Source organism: Dermacentor albipictus, chromosome 1 (assembly GCF_038994185.2).
Source record: "Dermacentor albipictus isolate Rhodes 1998 colony chromosome 1, USDA_Dalb.pri_finalv2, whole genome shotgun sequence".
Taxonomy (NCBI): Eukaryota; Metazoa; Arthropoda; class Arachnida; order Ixodida; family Ixodidae; genus Dermacentor; species Dermacentor albipictus.
In genome coordinates this window covers 486810161-486829713 of record NC_091821.1, presented here as the reverse complement: position 1 = coordinate 486829713, position 19553 = coordinate 486810161, and the positions used below count along the sequence as shown (strand labels likewise).

General features: G+C 49.2%; 1 protein-coding gene across 4 annotated transcripts in view; it reads right to left on the bottom strand.

Moving 5' to 3' along the window:
- The window catches only part of LOC135912204 (galactosylceramide sulfotransferase-like), a 119069-nt gene that overhangs the window by 40549 nt on the left and 58967 nt on the right, over positions 1-19553 (bottom strand). For all 4 annotated transcript variants that reach the window (XM_070538169.1, XM_065444583.1, XM_070538170.1 and 1 more), the window contains one exon: positions 1340-1697. In XM_070538169.1, the coding sequence (XP_070394270.1) occupies positions 1340-1697 (358 nt within the window). The remainder of the gene's footprint in view (positions 1-1339; positions 1698-19553) is intronic.

Here is a 19553-nt window from a genome sequence, read left to right as displayed (position 1 = left end):
TTTCTGCTAGGACCCCGATGCAGCGACACAGATGTAGCGTGAAATTTTTGCGATTCTATCCTAGACCATATAATATCATCCGACGTATTGGCGTACTCGACTGAGGTAGTGCCAGACAGCATTTCCCAGTGAAAGCAGCGCCCCTCACAACCTAAAATAACCCATGTTCTGCACCTTAGGCCGTTCTACCAGCGCTTACCGACTCAGGGAGTTCGATTCTTTGTGTGCTTGTTATTCTTACTACATGTGCTTTCGTTTTTCGTTCTCTTGTTCGTAGCATCGGGACGTCGCTTTCAGAAGAGGGGCATTGAAGTGTGTACTCATTTATCTTTTTCTCCGGGACTGGATTCCACTCGCTAGCAAATTAAAGTTATCTATCTGCGCTAGACTCGACTGCATTATTCCGAACTTACTCGATGGTTATCGTTGATTCTATCTGTTGTGTCTGTTGTAACTGAATGTTTTGCAATCTGACTGTAGGCGCGACGCACGTTCTCCACTAATTTATGGAAGGCACGCCTGCACCAGCTAATCCGCTCGAACCTTCGGCGAGTATTGCATAAAAGCACGCCTTGACCCGCGATGATATTTCCAATGGTCGCCAACTTTGGTCCCAGCTCTCGTTGTACCTGAGTGTTCCTTGTTCTGCTGGACGAAAGTGTGTCCAAGTAGGAATAAGTTAGGTGATCAACAGTTGTCGCTACTGTATCGATCAGTCACAGGAATGCGACAATATCATACCAGGCCTCCAAGCGTGTCCACGGCCCATTTGTTACTCTGGAAAACCCACCTGGGAATCCTTTGCAGATAAGCGTCACCGGTATTCCTCAATTCTTTTCAAGAAGAGATGTATTGAAGGACCCAGGTGCTAGTGACGGCTGCACAACATTCTTGTTTTCATATTCCAATCCTTCTTCTAACTTCCCTTCTTTTTTCCAATTTCCCAACCTCATTTATCCTCATTATTCAGCAATAATATTGCAGAATAATGAATAATAGTGTAATGACAGGGAATAATTCAAATGCAGTTTTATGATAACATCTGAAGTTCTCAAAGAAGTTTATTTTAGGCATTATGTGTCCTCTCGTCCTATAGGGCCAACTTAATAAGATGGTCATTTCACTTCAGTCTATGTAGAAAGTGAACGTTTCTTGAGTTTACGTACTTGTCTGTGCTAGTAAGTTGTTAGTGCACGTGAAACGCACGCTTTCTGATTTCGTGCGCAATATTTATTTTTGCGCCGTTACCGCACACTTTTCGTTGAAACCGTTTACCTTTTTTGTTCCAACATGGTGGAGTCATAATCTGTGAATTCTTTCGATCTGTTTTGGAACGCACCTTTAGACCATAGTAGGAGTAGAGAGACTCGAATAGCGCGGCAGGTTCCCGCACGATGGTGACAAAGAGCGGCCGCTGTGTCAGCACAGCACGCATCTCCGTCTCGTAGAATCTCGCGTGGTGCACGAGCATGTCGAATGGTGGCCTGCCTGACGCCATCGTACGATTGAAGAGGTCCGGATGACCCAGGTAGTTCGCGCTCTTTGGAAGCACGAAGCGGAGGCCATGGCTCTCGCCGTAGCGCATCAGCATGTTCTGCACAGACGAGCTGGCGCACTTGTGCGTTTTCAAGAAGCACACACTGCGCTGCTCTTCGGTAGGACACCGGGGCATTTGATCTCCAGGCACAGGCAACAACCTGTGACATCAGGGAAAGCATTTAGGTACTACTGAAATAAAAATAATAGAGAAAAAACCTCAATACTACAGAACCCACAAAACATCTCCACATATAAAGCGGGACAGAAGAAATGGCTAAGTCTTTCTTTGCCGGGGCGGATTATAAATTTAGATTAGCCACGTTGCAAAGATCAAAATTTGTGTATTTGTGTTAACGCATTCCGAACTTGTTTTTCTATCTCATTTTGGTTTAGCATCTCGGCATGCTGCCGACCGTATCTATCAAGATTATTTCAATTCTTTTTTTTTAATTATGCAGTTCGGTTGAGTGCAGTGCACCATATCACTTCGCGCAGCCTTGAACTATGCAGTGGTTATAGTAAGAGGGTTCACCAACCCTTCGCCAAAAAAGCCAACTGCTATTTTGAAACTCAGCCGTAAACACCATTTGTTGCGGCAGCTCGCTTCTCACGACTTTAGGTGTAGAATTCAAACGCCGCGTCATGAAATCCTAGCCATGGTTAATGGTCTAAGATTTCGATCCATAAAGTCGTCTGAGGTAAGGCAACCTTCCCTTACTTCTTTGCTGTGGTATATCGGCTAGCACGATGCACTTACAGGATTCGTCTAGAATAGCAGACATAAATGATACTGACATACTTCGCCTTGCCAACGTTACTGCGCGAAGAGTTGAGTTACACAAATCAACCTTGTGGTAGGTACCACTAATTTATAAGAAGTATTAATCATACTAGCTGCATTTTTGTATACATTTGGAACTTCAGGGTGCACCACCTAGTAATGATAGTTACCTCGGGAGCCTGTTACACTTCTGCGATGTTATGCAACAGTCACCGTCACTACTGTTCCAATCAGTGCATTGCTTTTAGTACCTCAACTTCGGTATGACTTTTCAGAACTGGCGCATTGGTAAACATTACTGAATGCTTTTTCTGAACTTCTTTATAGCGTAACAGCTTAATTAAGCAATATGAAAGGAGGGGGGGATTGGGACACGCACAACGCAAATCTATAAATTATTTTATGACGAATGAACAACAACGGGCAAAGACAATGACGGTGCATCTTCAAGCGTTTGCGTTCTCGAAAGGTAGACACTAGAGGAAGGAGGCAAACGGCGATCGTAAAATTTATCTAATTCTCGCACCACCTTCTTGTAGATGGGCTGCGGGAACTTTTCGATGGCAGCTGTCTGATGACGTGGCCTAGGATGCTGATGACGTGGCCTAGGAACAGAAGCTCACCGTAAGCGATGCGGCAGTTCTCTGGCTTCAGAGTGAGCCCTGATGATTTGGTGGCCTCTAGTACTGTCGCTAGCCGCCTAAGGTGATCGTCGAAACTTCCAGCGAAGACGACGACGTCGTGCAAGTAAACAAGACAGGTCTGCCACTTCAATCCTGCTAACGCCGTGTCCATGACGCGCTGGAACGTTGCACGCGCCGAGCACAGTCCGAATGGCATGACCTTGAACTCGTAGAGGCCGTCTGGCGTGATGAAGGCGGTCTTTTCGCGATCTCCTTTGTCGATTTCTATTTGCCAGTAGCCAGACTTGAGATCCATCGATAAGAAGCATCTTGTGCTGGAGAGCCGATCTAATGCGTCGTCTATCCGCGGTAGGGGGTATACATCCTTCTGTGTGCTCTTGTTCAGCCGACGATAACTGACACAGAAACATAGGGTTCCGTCCTTTTTCTTCACCAGGACAACAGGGGGTGCCCACGGGCTTGTCGACGGCTGGATGATGTCGTCGCGCAGCATTTCGTCGACTTGGTGCCTTATAGATTCACGTTCTCGTGGTGAAACTCGGTAAGGGCTCTGGCGGAGTGGTCGAGCGCACTCCTCGGTGATTATGCGATGCTTGGCGACTGGTGTTTGTCGAATCCTCGATGACGGCGAAAAGCTGCCTTTGTATCGTCGGAGCAGACTTCTGAGCTGCTGTTGCTTAATCACGGGGAGACTTGGATTAATGTCGTAGTCTGGTTCGGGAACCATGGTCGTCAGGGTAGATGCGGTGGAATCCGAGAGGACAAACGCATTGTTGGTTTCCAGAATTTCCTCGATGTACGCGATCGTCGTGCCCTTGTTGATGTGCTTGAATTCCTGGCTGAAGTTTGCCAGCAACACTTCAGTTTTCCCTCCATGCAGTCGAGCGATCCCTCTTGCGACGCAAATTTCACGGTCTAGCAGCAGACGTTGGTCGCCTTCGATGACACCCTCTACGTCAGCGGGTATTTCGGTGCCGACCGAAATAACAATTCTGCAGCGAGGCGGGATGCTTACTTGATCTTCGAGCACACTCCAGGAGTGGTGACTACGAGGGCTCTCCGGCGGTAGCGCTTTATCTTCCGACAGCGTCATTGACTTCGACTTCAGGTCGATGATTGCGCCGTGTTGGTTCAAGAAGTCCATACCGAGAATGACGTCTCGTGAAAGCTGTTGGAGGATAACGAAGGTGGCAGGGTAAGTCCTGTCATGAATGGTTCTTCTTGCCATGCAGATTCCAGTAGGCGTGATCAGGTGTCCTGCAGTGGTTCGAATTTGAGGGCTTTACCATACGTTCTTAACTTTCTTTAATTGGGCGGCGATGTGTCCCCTAATTACGGAGTAATCAGCCCCTGTGCCCACTAAGGCGGTAACTGCGTGTCCGTCGAGAAGCACGTCCAGGTTGGTGGTTCGTTGTCTGGCATCAGATCACGACCGCGTATTGAACTGAAGCTGGAACGTTCCGTCGTCAAGTCGTCTTTCGTCGGTGTAGTCTTGGCTTCCTGACTTCGTCGGGACGGCGGCGTGTCGTTTTTATGTCGTCGAGATGGTCTCTTCGTCGTCTTCGTTGGTGGCGGAGGATCTTTGCCATTTCGACGAACAGCAACCGCACCTCCACCGGTTGCTGCTTTTAGTTTTCTGGATATGGGCACACAGAGCGGCCACGGGCTGGGCCGGTGTATGGTCGGCGCTGCGGTGACAGGTAGCGGCCTGGTGGCGGCGAACGGGATGGTCGTCGAGGGATCCACTGAGTGGCGGCGAGGTAGCCGGCGATATCGCGAGGTCGTTCGCGAATCTGTGGTCGCGGCGCGTTAACGGCGAACCCTCGGTATGGGCATCGGCGGTAGATGTGCCCGGCTTCTCCGCAGTGATAGCAAAGCGGACGGTAGTCGGGGGCGCGCCAAACGTCAGTCTTCCTTGGAACGCCACTTGAAGTGACGGCTTGGCGGGCTGGCGGCGGGGGTGATGGTGTTGGACGACGGAACTGTGTCGTCACTGGGCCCTGCCGTGGGCGCGGAGGGGGAAGGTGACGGTGGGCTACAGCGGCGTATGTCATCACTTGCGGCTGAGGCTGCGGCGATTCAGGGCCTACTCCGACTTGTTGTTGGAGCTCCTCGCGCACGGTGTCGGCAATTGAAGCCACTTGAGGCTGTGAGGAAGGCAACAGCTTCTGTAGTTCCTCCCGCACAACCGCTCGGATGGTCTCGCGCAAGTCGTCGGTGGCCAGTGACGCAACTCCGGCGTAGTGTCTTCTCGATGCTGGTGGCCTCGCGAAGAAACTCGTCGAAGGTCTTCGGTGGGCTCCATACCATTCCGGCTAAAAGTTCCTCCTTTACACCACGCATCAGTGTAGTGTCCATGTATGGCCCTCTTTGGAATGAAGGAAGGCAACCCTGGGGTTCAAGGGAGCTTCCAAGATGGCTGCAGTTTCGTTGAAATAAATGTGCGTGTGTTCCCAACAGAATCGGCCGTAATCAGTCTCAATACTCGAACTACCATACGTTACAATGGCGACGAAGATGCGTCTGAACTTCGCGAAGGCTGCCAAGCAACGATTTTAAGCAGAACGAAGATACAAACACACATTGTCGAAGCTTCTACTTTGCGATATGGCGCACAACATGCTTCCATCGTTCCCTTTCTTCGACGCGCGTGCCACTGACGCCAACAACGTCGGCACCGAGTGGTTGAAGTGGGTGAAACGCTTCGAAAACTTCATCGTAGCCTGCGGTATCACAGCCGATGCCCGGAAGACGGCCATACTACTACACTACGTGGCGGAAGAAGTGTATGACATATACTGTGCACTACCCGTTCCTCCCGCAGCCGCAGCTGCGTCTACCATTTCAAGCACCGGTGGCTCCAGTAACGCAACCCCTCTCTACACCGCAGCACGTAGGAAGCTCGATGACTATTTCGCACCCCGAGTAAACACTACCTTCGAGGTTTACCGCTTCCGTCAAGCCAAGCAAATGGAAAACCAGTCGCTCGACGCATTTTACGCCAGGCTACGACAGCTTGTTAGGCACTGTGCTTTCGCCGATGACGACACCGAAATCAAGAATCAAATATTGCTGTCTACAACGTCGACACGTCTACGCCGGTATGCCATGCAGCATGACCTCGACTTGCAAGGAATTCTCAAACAAGGCAGGTTACATGAAGAGGTCGAGCACGACATCTCCGTGATCGAGCAAGAAAGCCGGCAGTGTAAGGAAAAGTCGGCGTCAGCGTCTACACTTGCAGTAAACTCCGAGCGCACCTCGCGACCTCATCAGCCGAAGCACCATGGGAAAGAGCCGTCACGGACTCGTGAGCCTCCGCGCCATCAACGGGCAAACGCGACATGTTACAACTGCGGAAAACCATGGCCTCACAGTAAGGGACGCTCTAGTTGCCCCGCTCTCGGCAAACGGTGTACTGCGTGTCACAAAACTGGACACTTTGCTAGTGTGTGTCATTCAGCACACAAAGCCGTATACGCAGTCGTGCGCGACCGCAGCCCTGACAGTGATGAACACGTTTTCATGACCTCCTCTCACTGTCACGCAGTCACGGGATCTCCACAGGTGGACGTCAAACTCGATGGCGAGGACGTCCGTTTTACAATTGATACTGGCACTACCGTGTCTGTCGTCGGTTCGAACAGCTTAAAAAATCGTCTAAGCAAGGAAACGCTGTCCAAGACATCCAAGAAAGTATTTGCTTATGGGGCAAGTTCTCCTTTACCGCTACTTGGAAAGCTTGATGTTGTCATGACCTACAAGGAGAGCAGCAGCCATGAAACTCTCCACGTTGTGTCTAGAGACTGTGCACCACTGCTCAGTTTCTCTGCAGCTTCCCGTCTAGGACTAGTCGAGATCACGTATAGTGTGGGAGATGTTACCAACATACTGGATCCGAGGATGGCCTACCCAGACCTCTTCAAGGGAGTGGGCTGTCTAAAGGACTTCCAGGTGCACCTCCATGTTGACCCCAGTGTCCAACCAGTAGCCCAACCTCACAGACGCATTCTCTTCTCTATGCGAAAGCCACTGGAAAAAGAGCTCGAAAGGCTACAGTCCCTTGGCATAATCGAAGAGACTGAAAGACCAACCCCCTGGGTATCACCAATTGTCGCAGTACCGAAGCCACATGACCCTGAGCACATTCGAATGTGTGTTGACATGCGCTGTGCCAACCAAGCTATCCAGCGTGAGAGACACGTCACACTCACAGTGGACGACATCTTTGTTGCTCTGAACGGCTCCATCTTATTCTCTAAACTCGATCTGATAGACGGGTACCACCAACTAGAACTTGACGCATCATCCCGTGTGATCACCACTTTCTCCACACATGCTGGGCTCTTCCGATACAAGAGTTTCAACTTCGGAATCAACTCGGCAGACGAAGTGTTTCAGGACACCATCCGTCAGGTTCTAACTAACATCCCCAACGTGCTCAACGTAAGCGATGACATATTGGTATATGGAAAGACTAAGAAAGAAAATGATAAGGTTTTGAAGGCCACATTGGAATGCCTACTTGCAAGTGGCCTCACACTGAACGTCAAGAAATGCAAGTTCTACCAACAGGAACTTACATTTTTCGGGCATGTGTTCTCCAGCAATGGTGTGCAACCGGACCCCACTAAGGTGTCTGCGATCTTGGGTGCGTCACCACCTTCCAGCGCCACTGAAGTGAAGAGTCTCCTCGGGCTTGTTAACTACTGTGGTCGGTTCATACCCAACTTGGCCCACCTCACCCAACCACTCAGGAAACTCACGGCCAAAGGAGAGGACTGGTGTTGGACAGACATACAGCAAGACGCCCTGGACGAACTGAAGAGAAAGCTTTCCGAGGCCACAACTCTCGCCTACTTCGATCCAGGAAAGAACATCACACTCATTGTAGATGCTGCTCCTCATGGCCTTGGTGCCATTCTCACGCAGACATCCAGAAGTGAAACCAGAGTGGTAGCATATGGGAGCCGTGCTCTTTCTCCTGTGGAGGCACGCTACTCTCAAATTGAACGGGAAATGCTGGCCGTGGTGTGGGGAATTGAGCATTTTCACATCTACTTGTATGGGACAGCATTCCGCCTACTGACAGACCACAAGCCATTGGTCAGCATTCTCAGCAACCCTCGCTCCCTGCCTTCAGCACGGCAGGAGCGTTTGGCACTTCGAATTCAACAATACGCCTATGAAGTGCAACACACTAGTGGTCCAAGTAACCCATCTGACTACTTGTCCCGACACCCAGTAAACTCCACGTCACCATATCGGTGCATGGAGTCTGTCGCCGAACAGTACGTGAACTTCATTGTGTCTCATAGCCTGCCTCGTGCCATGACCAGAGAGTAGGTAACCGAAGCAACGCTCGCTGACCGGGTGATGAACTCGCTCAAGAAAGCCCTAAAGCAACCCCAGCAAAGCAAAGATTGGAAGACCACAACTCTGATGCCCTTCTCTCGCGTTGCGACAGAACTGTCAGTTTCCAAAGAAGGCCTTGTGTTAGGAGGCACGCGGATAGTACTACCAGCACAACTTCACACTAAGGCAGTACATCTTGCACATCGAGGACACCAAGGCATTGTCAAGACAAAACAGCTGTTGCGTGAGAAAGTGTGGTTTCCAGGGATAGACTCTTTGGTGCACCAGACTGTTAAGAGTTGCCTGGCGTGCCAAGCAAACACACCAGTACACCATCGAGATCCCTTGCCAATCCAGGAGCTGCCTCGAGGCCCATGGACTGAACTGTCATTAGATTATGCTGGCCCTTTCCCTGATGGCAAGTATGCCATGGTAGTGGTGGATGATTTCTCCAAGTACCCACTTGTTAGCATCCTACACACTCTTGCAGCACCTACAGTCATCAAGCAACTGCGCACTGTTTTCGCTCAGTTCGGCTGTCCAGAAGTTGTAAAGTCAGACAATGGCTCACCATTTCAAAGTGAGAGTTTTGCAGAGTTCGCCAGTGAGCTCGGGTTCAAGCATCACCGCATCACTCCACGGTGGCCAGAGGCTAATGGGGAAGCAGAAAGATTCATGCGCACCCTCAAGAAGTCTATACTCGCAAGTCGTGTCAGCCACTTGGATTGGACTAATGAGCTTCAGTCGTTCCTCCTGGCTTTTAGGTCCACACCCCATAGTTCCACAGGAAAATCTCCGTTTGAACTTCTGTTTGGGAGACCCATGAAGAATCTTCTACCGACACTTGTCGCTGGTACTCACAACTCGGCTCAGTATGAGGCCAGACAGAATGACACTAAAAGAAAAGCATACAACAAGTGGTATGTCGACACTCGGAGGCATACGAGTAACAACCAGCTGTGTGTGGGACAACAAGTCCTCTGTAAACAGGACAGGTCAAACAAGGTTTCGCCTTAATATGACCCACACCCATACACAATCACCAAAGTCAATGGCTCCAGAATCACAGCATCCAGAGATGCAGTGTCGATTTGTCGCAACTCAAGTTTCTTCAAAGATGCAAGCACAGTTCAAGTGGAACGACATCAGGACCCGACCGACATGCCATATCTGGATGATGAAGCTGTGCCAATTAACAGTGACTTTCCAACGCCCAGCATAGCTACTCCTAGCCAAGCCATATCAGCAGCTCCCAAGACCGTCTCACAGCGGTACCCCCAACGATCCAGGCAACGACCTAGGCACCTGAAAGACTTCGTGTTTAAGCAAAACTGATTTTTCCTTCCCTGAGGGGATGATGTAGTGTCCATGTAGGGCACTCTTTGGAATGAAGGAAGGCAACCCTGGGGTTCAAGGGAGCTTCCAAGATGGCTGCAGTTTCGTTGAAATAAATGTGCGTGTGTTCCCAACAGAATCGGCCGTAATTAGTCTCAAAACTCGAACTACCATACGTTATAATCAGTAGGCGGACTTTGTTTTCCTCGGAGATTTCCGGGTCGGCGTGACGGAATAGGCGGCTCATTTCTTCTCTAAAGATCGCGGTGGTTTCATTAGGCAGCTGCACTCTGGTCTCTAGTAGTGATTGGGCTCGTTCTTGGCGTACGACGCTTGTGAAGGTCTGCAGGAAGCCGCTTCGGAAAAGGCCCCACCTCGTTAAGGTGGCTTCTTGGTTCTCGAACCACGTCCATGCGAAGACATGTCGCAGTTTGTCGTCGCTGTTCCAGCTGTTAAAAGCAGCGACCCTCTTATACGTCTCAAGTTAGGTTTCCGTATTCTCGAATGTTGAACCGCGGAACGTCGGAGTCTCTCTGGCCTGCTGCAGCACGATGGCGGACGCTGGGGCGTCCATTGGGCTTGCCTTGGCCACAATCTTCTTGGTCTTCTCAGGTAGAAGTCCATGCTCCGGTGCCAGCTGTTGAAGACGGCGGCTTTCTCGATCGTCCGGGATTACATTGGTGTTCTCTTTGCGGTCCGGGCTTGGATCACGGCTTGTCGGGGTGTCCGGTACATGAACGAAAAGCACCTCCACCAGATGTCGCGTGGTGGTGACGTTGAAGAACACAGTAGCAATGCTGTTAAAAAGAAAACTAACTTTTATTGGGCGAACCTGTGCCCGCAAAAACAGGCTACACTTATAGCCCAACGATAGCGGCGAACACGGTCGGCGATGGTCGAAATTCTGATCAACGGATCAAGCGCATCGGCTTTTCTACATCAATCGTCGAATGTTCCACACTAATCGCTGGGACTCGCATGCCTTCCACAATGTTCTACACCATTCGCGCCAGGCGATGAAATCAGATAACACAAGGTTCGGCGACAACATACAGCGGATAGAAGCATCGGCAACTTTCCAGAAACCTCGCATACATGTAGGCGCGTCCTGAGCTGTGCGATAACATTTGTTATGCGGCGCAACGTGGTCGCCCGATAAAGATAAGTACACGTGTCAATATATATATATATATATATATATATATATATATATATATATATATATATTGACACGTGTACTTATCTTATATCTTATATCTTATATATATATATATATATATATATATATATATATATATATATATATATATATATATATATTGAATACTGAAGGCATTGGGCAGTGGGAATGGTGCTGGTGGAAAATAAGACGGGGATGAGAAGTGTTTGCTTGTCCGTTTTGCTAGAACCGTCTTGCTTCCGCCTACCGCTGCAAACCAAGAACTAGTTCTGCTAGGTGAACACCCCCGTTGTATTTGGTGGAAGAGCTGGGTTTCTCTCATACATGCTAGAACTCTGCAGTCAGACGCTGCCATCAGCTACTGAAATGGCTGATCCGGGACCGTCCCAGGTTGCTCCTCCCATGTCCCCGACCATCGTCTGCTCTGGCATCATCCGGCAGCGCGATACTGCTATACTTAGCGGCAGAGGCGACCACAACGTCGAAGACGGGCTCGCCGAATTTAACCATGTAAGCGCCTATAATATGTGCGACGGCCGTGCCAAGCTCACAAATGTGTTGACTGACGTGGCAAACCCATGGTTCCGTAATCGTGACTGCAACCTTACCACCTCCATGGTCGGCTTTCACGACAACTATTTTAGAGATCTTCGGCCGTCCCGCTTTTCACCGGCGTCGTGCTGCTCAGCGCTTGCGTGTTCAAGCGCAACGCCAGGACGGGAACTTCACCAGATACACTGACGACGTGATCTAGCTCTGCAAACGTGTCACCTCATCTATGGACGAAGCTGACACCAAGCACGCCATTAAATGCATTAGTGCCCACGGCTTTCAGATGTTCGTCACGAAGAGTGCCCGGACGATTGCCGAGGTCATGCAGCTCTGTCAGCAGTACGGCGAGCTGCGAAAGCAGCGTGCTTCAGCAGGACACCACGTATGCATCTTCCTTGAGGTTTGGCCACGACACTATCGACATCTCTGTTTTAATGCCGGAGATAAAGCAGTTCATCCGCCAGGAAGTCACACGCCAACTCTCTGTGGCGACTAGCGCACCCAAGCCGTTGACCACATTGGCTCCTTCGCTTCGTCACGTCATTGAGACGCCAGCTGCCGCGGCGCTTCCACCTGGCCCTCTTCCGGAGCCTGCTGCTGGACCGCTAACGTACGCTGACATTGTCGCCCGGCCTTACGCTTCTCCGCGCGCGTGACGCCTACCGGGGCAACGGCACCTTCCACGTGCCGCCGCCACCTTCGCGTCTGAGTCTCGTACCTTTCTCGGCCGCTGGAGTTCCCTCTCCTCAGCCCGTGGCGAACACCTAATAACTGGCCAATATCTATCCCTACCATTTTACGGACCACGTAGCACGATTCTGTCGAAGTCGCAGCTTCCGTTTACCTGTTAGTGGGGGCGCCCCGAGCTACGAGCCTTCTCGACTTCCTTGTAATCACCCATCTAAACAATCTGGACTAGCCTTACAGCCGGCCGCTTTTCTCCCGTCACCCATCCATTACTCCCATGGTCCGCAGACCCAGCCCTGCAACTCGAGAGAGAAACTAACAGTCACGGTTCCAGAGGTGTGAACTGCATTTACCTCGAACATTTCAACGTCTAATTCTCCCCCGGCAAATGAAACTGAACTGTCCGCAGACGGCGTGATTGCACACGCACTTATTGACACCGGAGCCGCCGTTGCTATTATTAGTGAGAAGCTTTGCCGCAATTTAAACAAAGTGGCCATTACCCTTACCTCGCTTTCTCTGCGTACGACGGCCCTTCATTGCATTCAGCCTTCAGCATCGTGCACAGCCCATTTCGTCATTCAAAACTCTATGTATGTTGTCAAATTGGTCGTCTTATCTGGTCCCTCGCACGACGTTATCTTTGGATGGAATTTTCTATCAGTCAATCAAGCTCTTGTCGACTGCGCTCGGGCCGAACTTACGTTATCAGTGCCGTGCTTCGACCCTGACGACCATTATGCTCCTAAAGTTGTTGCCGCCTCTGACATAGATATCGCACTTTTTTCCGCCGCTCTTGTCACTGTGTCATATAACTCTGCTGCGAACTCATCTCTTTTGTTTATGCCGCCGGCCACTTATTCACGCCGCCGGATCTTTCTGCTTCCGTTTGCTGTCGTCATTTTTTGCGACACTTCTGCTGCCCTTTACGTGTGCAATCCGTCCACCTGCCCATCATCCCTACTCCGCGGCGAGTGCCTGCGTGCCTCTGAAGCTTTCGATTACGTTCTACTGGCTACCATGTTTGGTGGTACGGCATCACTTCCGATTTGTGACGTCCCTCATCTCACAGTGACCGATGGCCCTGAGGACGTCTTTTCTCCTTCCATCGACGTAGAACTCACGCCTGCGCAGCACACAGAAATGATCAAGCTCCTCCAGCCTTTTCGTGCCTCATTTGACATTGGCCGACAATCATTCGGCTGAGCATCTGCAGTCGATCACCGTATCGACGCCGGCCAACAAACGTCACTGCGCCAGTGTCCGTTTCATGTGTCGGCCGCTGAACGCCGGATCATCGACCAGCAGGTTGATGGCGTTCTGGAGCGTGGCCTCATCCAGCCCTCTAACAGTCCCTGGGCATCACCGGTTGTCCTAGTTTAAAAAAAGAGATGGCTCTATATGGTTCTGCGTGGACTATCGCGGCCTTAACCGAATAACGTGCAAATATGTATATCCCCTGCCATGCATTGACGATGTCTGGGACCGTCTACAGGGAGAGTAATTCTTCTCCTTGCTGGAGAGTGGGCACGGGAGAGCAGCTACCATGCGGTCGCTGCTAAGCTCTTCTTCCTGCTTTCTTGTGCAGCTTGCTGTTTTCGGCTCATGGTTGTCAACGTGTAACACGTGTGCTCCGTCTAGATCTATATCGAATTTCCTGCTGGATCCACCGCTACAAGCAGCTGACAACAGTCTTCATTATCTGAGCATGGAAGCCGTCATGATCTTCACGTCCGTACTCATTGATTGTACATCTGATTGTACAATCAGATGTACTGATTGCCGTGAGCTTTGCAATGCATTCCTTCACTATTTCCATTGACTCGCCATTAGAAATAGCTTGCACTCATGCTGCTTTTCCCACTGGCGAACTAATCTTTTGCGCGTGTTATGGGTCCCCATCCTCGACTACCAATTTCTTCACTGACCTTCATGATGTCCTTAACAAACTAGTTGTTCGATACCGAAAATCACATTTGTTCTTACAAGGTGGTTTCAATTTTCCAAACATATGTAATTAAAACTTTGTGATTACAATGCCACCGATACCACAACCATTACAAATGAACTAGAATCATTCATTACTGACTACACAGTCAACCTTTTGGAACGTACCGTTGACGAGAACTGGTCATTGCACAACAAACTGCTAACACTAACATATCGCTATGTGCCAAAAAGAAAGATTGTTTCGAATACTGCTTGCCCATAGTTTAATTCTATGCCGTCTACGCAACCAAAATAAGCGTATTTTTCGTCGCGCCAAAGGAACTTACCTTCCCGAACCTTGGCAACACATAATTGCAATTACGCAGAACATACTATTGATATTACAAATGCAAAAAAGATCCCCCCATCACTCTTGCAGTCTAATCCCCGTACATTCTGGAATATTGTTGGTGGGAAAGAAGGCAAACAATCCAACTAGCCCTTTCTGACAATGTCGCGATCCCTCCGAACCAGTGCCGTTCCGTTTTGAATGATGTATTTCCTTCTGTTTTTCACAAATGTGCTCCTGCCACTCTACCGTCGGTAACTGAATGCTCTTCTTTACCAATGAACTCCATTGATATATATATTGGGTCGGCGTCCAAAAGTTGACTGAAAACCTGAAACTGTCTTCATCAGGTGAAGATTGAATCAACTGTAAAATGCTTAAAATTACTGAACCATAATCAGAAAGTGGTTTTGTCACGTAAAACCCCATAATTTATTTAATTTAACTCCTGCGGGGACGGTATAGTATCCGTTTCTAGTGCAAAAGGACCGTGATTCAAATCCCGGTGCCGCGCAATCCTCCACCGGAAAATACAAAAAAAACCCCGTGTGTTGAGAAAATAGCACAAACAGGTCTGGAGTGCGGCCTGATCCCGGCGACCAGAACCGGTAACGCGCTCTCTCACCAAAGCAGGATTGGCCACCCTGGAGAAGTACTTGGCCACAACCTCCCATATGAAGATAACAATCAAACCCCGGCCCTCAGTCCGCAGCAGCCGCGAAGCAACTGACCACGGCGGCGGTCAGATCTGTGACGCTGCAGAGAGTGCTAATACCTGGCTCCGGACAGGCCGCCATTGGAATCTGAACCTGGCAACGTTTAACGTTAGAACGCTATCTAGTGAGGCGAGTCTAGCAGTGTTATTGGAGGAATTAGAGGGTAGTAAATGGGATATAATAGGGCTCAGTGAGGTTAGGAGGACAAAAGAAGCATATACAGTGCTAAAAAAGCGGGCATGTACTGTGTTACCGGGGCTTAGCGGAGAGACGAGAACTAGGAGTCGGATTCCTGATTAATAAGGAAATAGCTGGTAACATACAGGAATTCTATAGCATTAACGAGAGGGTGGCAGGTCTTGTTGTGAAACTTAATAAGAGGTACAAATTGAAGGTGGTGCAAGTCTATGCCCCTACATGCAGTCATGATGACCAAGAAGTCGAAAACCCGCCGTGGTTGCTCAGTGGCTATGGTGTTGGGCTGCTGAGCACGAGGTCGCGGGATCGAATCCCGGCTACGGCGGCCGCATTTCGATGGGGGCGAAATGCGAAAACACCCGTGTGCTTATATTTAGGTGCACGTTAAAAAACCCCAGGTGGTCAAAATTTCCGGAGTCCTCCACTACGGCGTGCCTCGTAATCAGAAAGTGGTTTTGGCACGTAGAACCCCAAATATTATTATTAAGAAGTCGAAAGCTTTTATGAAGACGTAGAATCGGCGATGGGTAAAGTCAATACAAAATACACTATACTGATGGGCGACTTCAATGCCACGGTAGGCAAGAAGCAGGCTGGAGACAAGTCAGTGGGGGAATATGGCATAGGCTCTAGGAGTAGCAGAGGAGAATCATTAGTAGAGTTTGCAGAAGAGAATAACTTGCGGATAATGAATACCTTTTTCCGCAAGCGGGTTAGTTGAAAGTGGACGTGGAGGAGCCCGAATGGTGAGACTAAAAATGAAGTCGACTTCATACTCTGCGCGAACCCTGGCATCATACAAGATGTAGAAGTGCTCGGCAAGGTACCCTGCAGTGACCATAGGATGGTAAGAACTTGAATTAGCCTAGACATGAGGAGGGATCGGAAGAAACTGGTACACAAGAAGCCAATCAATGAGTTCGCGGTAGGAGGGAAACTAGAGGAATTCTGGATCAAGCTACAGAACAGGTATTCAGCTTTAACTCAGGAAGAGGACCTTAGTGTTGAAGCAATGAACGACAATCTCATGGGCATCATTAAGGAGTGTGCAATAGAAGTCGGTGGTAACGCCGTTAGACAGGAAACCAGTAAGCTATCGCAGGAGACGAAAGATCTGATCAAGAAACGCTAATGTATGAAAGCCTCTAACCCTACAGCTAGAATACAACTGGCAGAACTTTCTAAGTTAATCAACAAGCGTAAGACAGCGGACATCAGGAACTATAATATGGATAGAATTGAACAGGCTCTCAGGAACGGAGGAAGTCTAAAAACAGTGAAGAAGAAACTAGGAATAGGCAAGAATCAGATGTGTGCGTTAAGAGACAAAGCCGGCAATATCGTTACTAATATGGATGAGATAGTTCAAGTGGCTGAGGAGTTCTATAGAGATTTATACAGTACCAGTGGCAGCCACGACGATAGTGGAAGAGAGAATAGCCTAGAGAAATTCGAAATCCCGCAGGTAACGCCAGAAGAAGTAAAGAAAGCCTTAGGAGCTATGCAAAGGGGGAAGGCAGCTGGGGAGGATCAGGTAACAGCAGATTTGTTGAAGGATGGTGGTCAGATTGTTCTAGAGAAACTGGCCACCCTGTATACGCAATGCCTCATAACCTCGAGCGTACCGGAATCTTGGAAGAACGCTAACATCATCCTAATCCAAAAGAAAGAAGACGCCAAAGACTTGAAAAATTATAGACCGATCAGCTTACTGTCCGTTGCCTACAAAGTATTTACTAAGGTAATCGCAAATAGAATCAGGAACACCTTAGACTTCTGTCAACCAAAGCACCAGGCAGGATTCCGTAAAGGCTACTCAACAATAGACCATATTCACACTCTCAATCAAGTGATAGAGAAATGTGCAGAATATAACCAACCCTTATAAATAGCTTTCATTGATTACGAGAAAGCGTTTGCTTCAGTCGAAACCTCCGCAGTCATGGAGGCATTACGGAATCAGGGTGTAGATGAGCCATATGTAAAAATACTGGAAGATATCTATAGCGGCTCCACAGCCACCGCAGTCCCCCACAAAGAAAGCAACAAAATCCCTATAAAGAAAGCGTCAGACAGGGAGATACGATATCTCCAGTGCTATTCACAGCATGTTTACAGAAGGTATTCAGAGGCCTGGAGTGGGAAGAATTGGGCATAAAAGTTGATGGAGAATACCTTAGCAACTTGCGATTCGCTGATGATATTGCCTTGCTTAGTAACTCAAGAGACCAATTGCAATGCATGCTCACTGACCTGGCGAGGCAAAGCAGAAGGGTGGGTCTGAAAATTAATCTGCAGAAAACTAAAGTATTGTTTAACAGTCTCGGAAGAGAACATCAGTTTACGATAGGTAGCGAAGCACTGGAAGTGGTAAGGGAATACATTTACTTAGGGCAGGTCGTGACCACGGATCCGGATCATGAGACTGAAATAGCCAGAAGAATAAGAATGGGTTGGGGTGCGTTTGGCAGGCATTCTCAAATCATGAACAGCAGGTTGCCACTATCCCTCAAAAGGAAAGTGTATAACAGTTGTGTGTTACCAGTACTCACATATGCGGCAGAAACCTGGAGGCTTACGAAAAGGGTTCTGCTGAATTTGAGGACGACGCAGCGAGCTATGGAAAGAAGAATGATGCGTGTAACGTTAAGGGATAAGAAAAGAGCAGATTGGGTGAGGCAACAAACGCGGGTAAACGACATCTTAGTTGAAATGAAGAAAAAGAAATGGGCATAAGGCCGGACATGTAATGAGGAGGGAAGATAACCGATGGTCACCAAGGGTTACGAACTTGATTCCAAGGGAAGGGAAGCGTAGCAGGGGGCGGCGAAAGTTCGGTGGGCGGATGACATTAAGACGTTTGCAGGGACAACATGGCCACAATGGGCACGTTGCAAGTGCTAGACGGCGCCCTGTCTTTCCGACCCCTAGCGCCATCTGACGAACAGTTGCGCGAATGCGGTAGGATTACTCACGGCGTCAGCAGCTCGCGCTGCGTGTTTGGCGCCCTGTCAAACGGTAGCGATGGCGCGAAACAGCGTGCCGATATTAATTTTAACCGGGTTTCGGGAATTACAACATCTTCACAGCTTTTTTCGTGAAAAGAATTTAGAGAAAGGAAGTTGTCTATTTGAAGTGGGGCACGTCTACGGCGTGGGGAAGTGTTGAACTCGCACTGATCGGAAGTGACTGCTATGTGTATTCCGCAAACGAAAAATAACGCACCAGCGAGAAGCGTGAAGCTCAGCGTAAGTTACTTCCAAGAACTTATTGTTGGGCGAGTTGGTACATATCAGCGAACATTGTTTAACTGCGCGAACAAACGGACCACAGAGACAGCATGGGACAACGACGGGCGCAGACTTGCAGCTAAAGTTTATTCCACAACTTTTTTTTTGTGCCGCTGCCGAGATAGCCGAGCCAGAGAGGTACTCGAGGCGTGCCATATTAGAAAGAAGGGACAAGACTGTGTCAGGGACACCTCAGTTTATATACACAACAGTGAGATGAGATTTATTGACGAGCGTAGCTAGGTCGCGTAAAATTCTTGCTTGAGCTAGTTGGTTCATGCTTGAAGTAGTAAAGGCAAGGCGCAGAAGACCAGGACTCAAGAAGAAGAACACAAACGACAGGGCCGGTCCTGTCGTTTGTGTACAGAAGACCAGGACTCAAGAAGGACACAAACGACAGGACCGGTCCTGTCGTTTGTGTTCTTCTTGAGTCCTGGTCTTCTGCTCCTTGCCTTTACTACTGCTAGCTACGTCGCGTTTTGCATATACAAGGTTTTTCTTTTCTTTTATCTTTTCTTTTTTTTCGCGCACGCGCTGTAGTGTATGCCACGGGTGTACTCATATGTGGTCGTTGTGGAATAAACATTAGTTGCAAGTCAGCGCCCGTCCTTGTCCCATGCTGTCTCTGAGGTCCGTCTGTTCGCGCAGTTAAACAATGTTTGTAAGTTACTTCGTTATCTAGGGTGTGGACGCATGAAATTATAGGCGACATTGATTCTTGAAGATCGGCGACAGCAGACAAATCCTAGCGGGGAGCTGCGATTGCCGCGCTGGCATCGCAGGGAAGTGCAAGGACGCCGCGGTAGTTTCCCTGTACATACAGGACGGCAAATACTAATCTAAAACATCTTACTCAAGAACGTGGGGCGTACGAACGACTCGTAAGACCTCCCAAGGTATTCTAACGTTGCTCTCCCCAAACACACAAAAAAGGAGGAGAACTTTCCAGTTGTGTTAGACTACGCTGGCAAAATATTTTCACCCAAGTTACTGGAAGC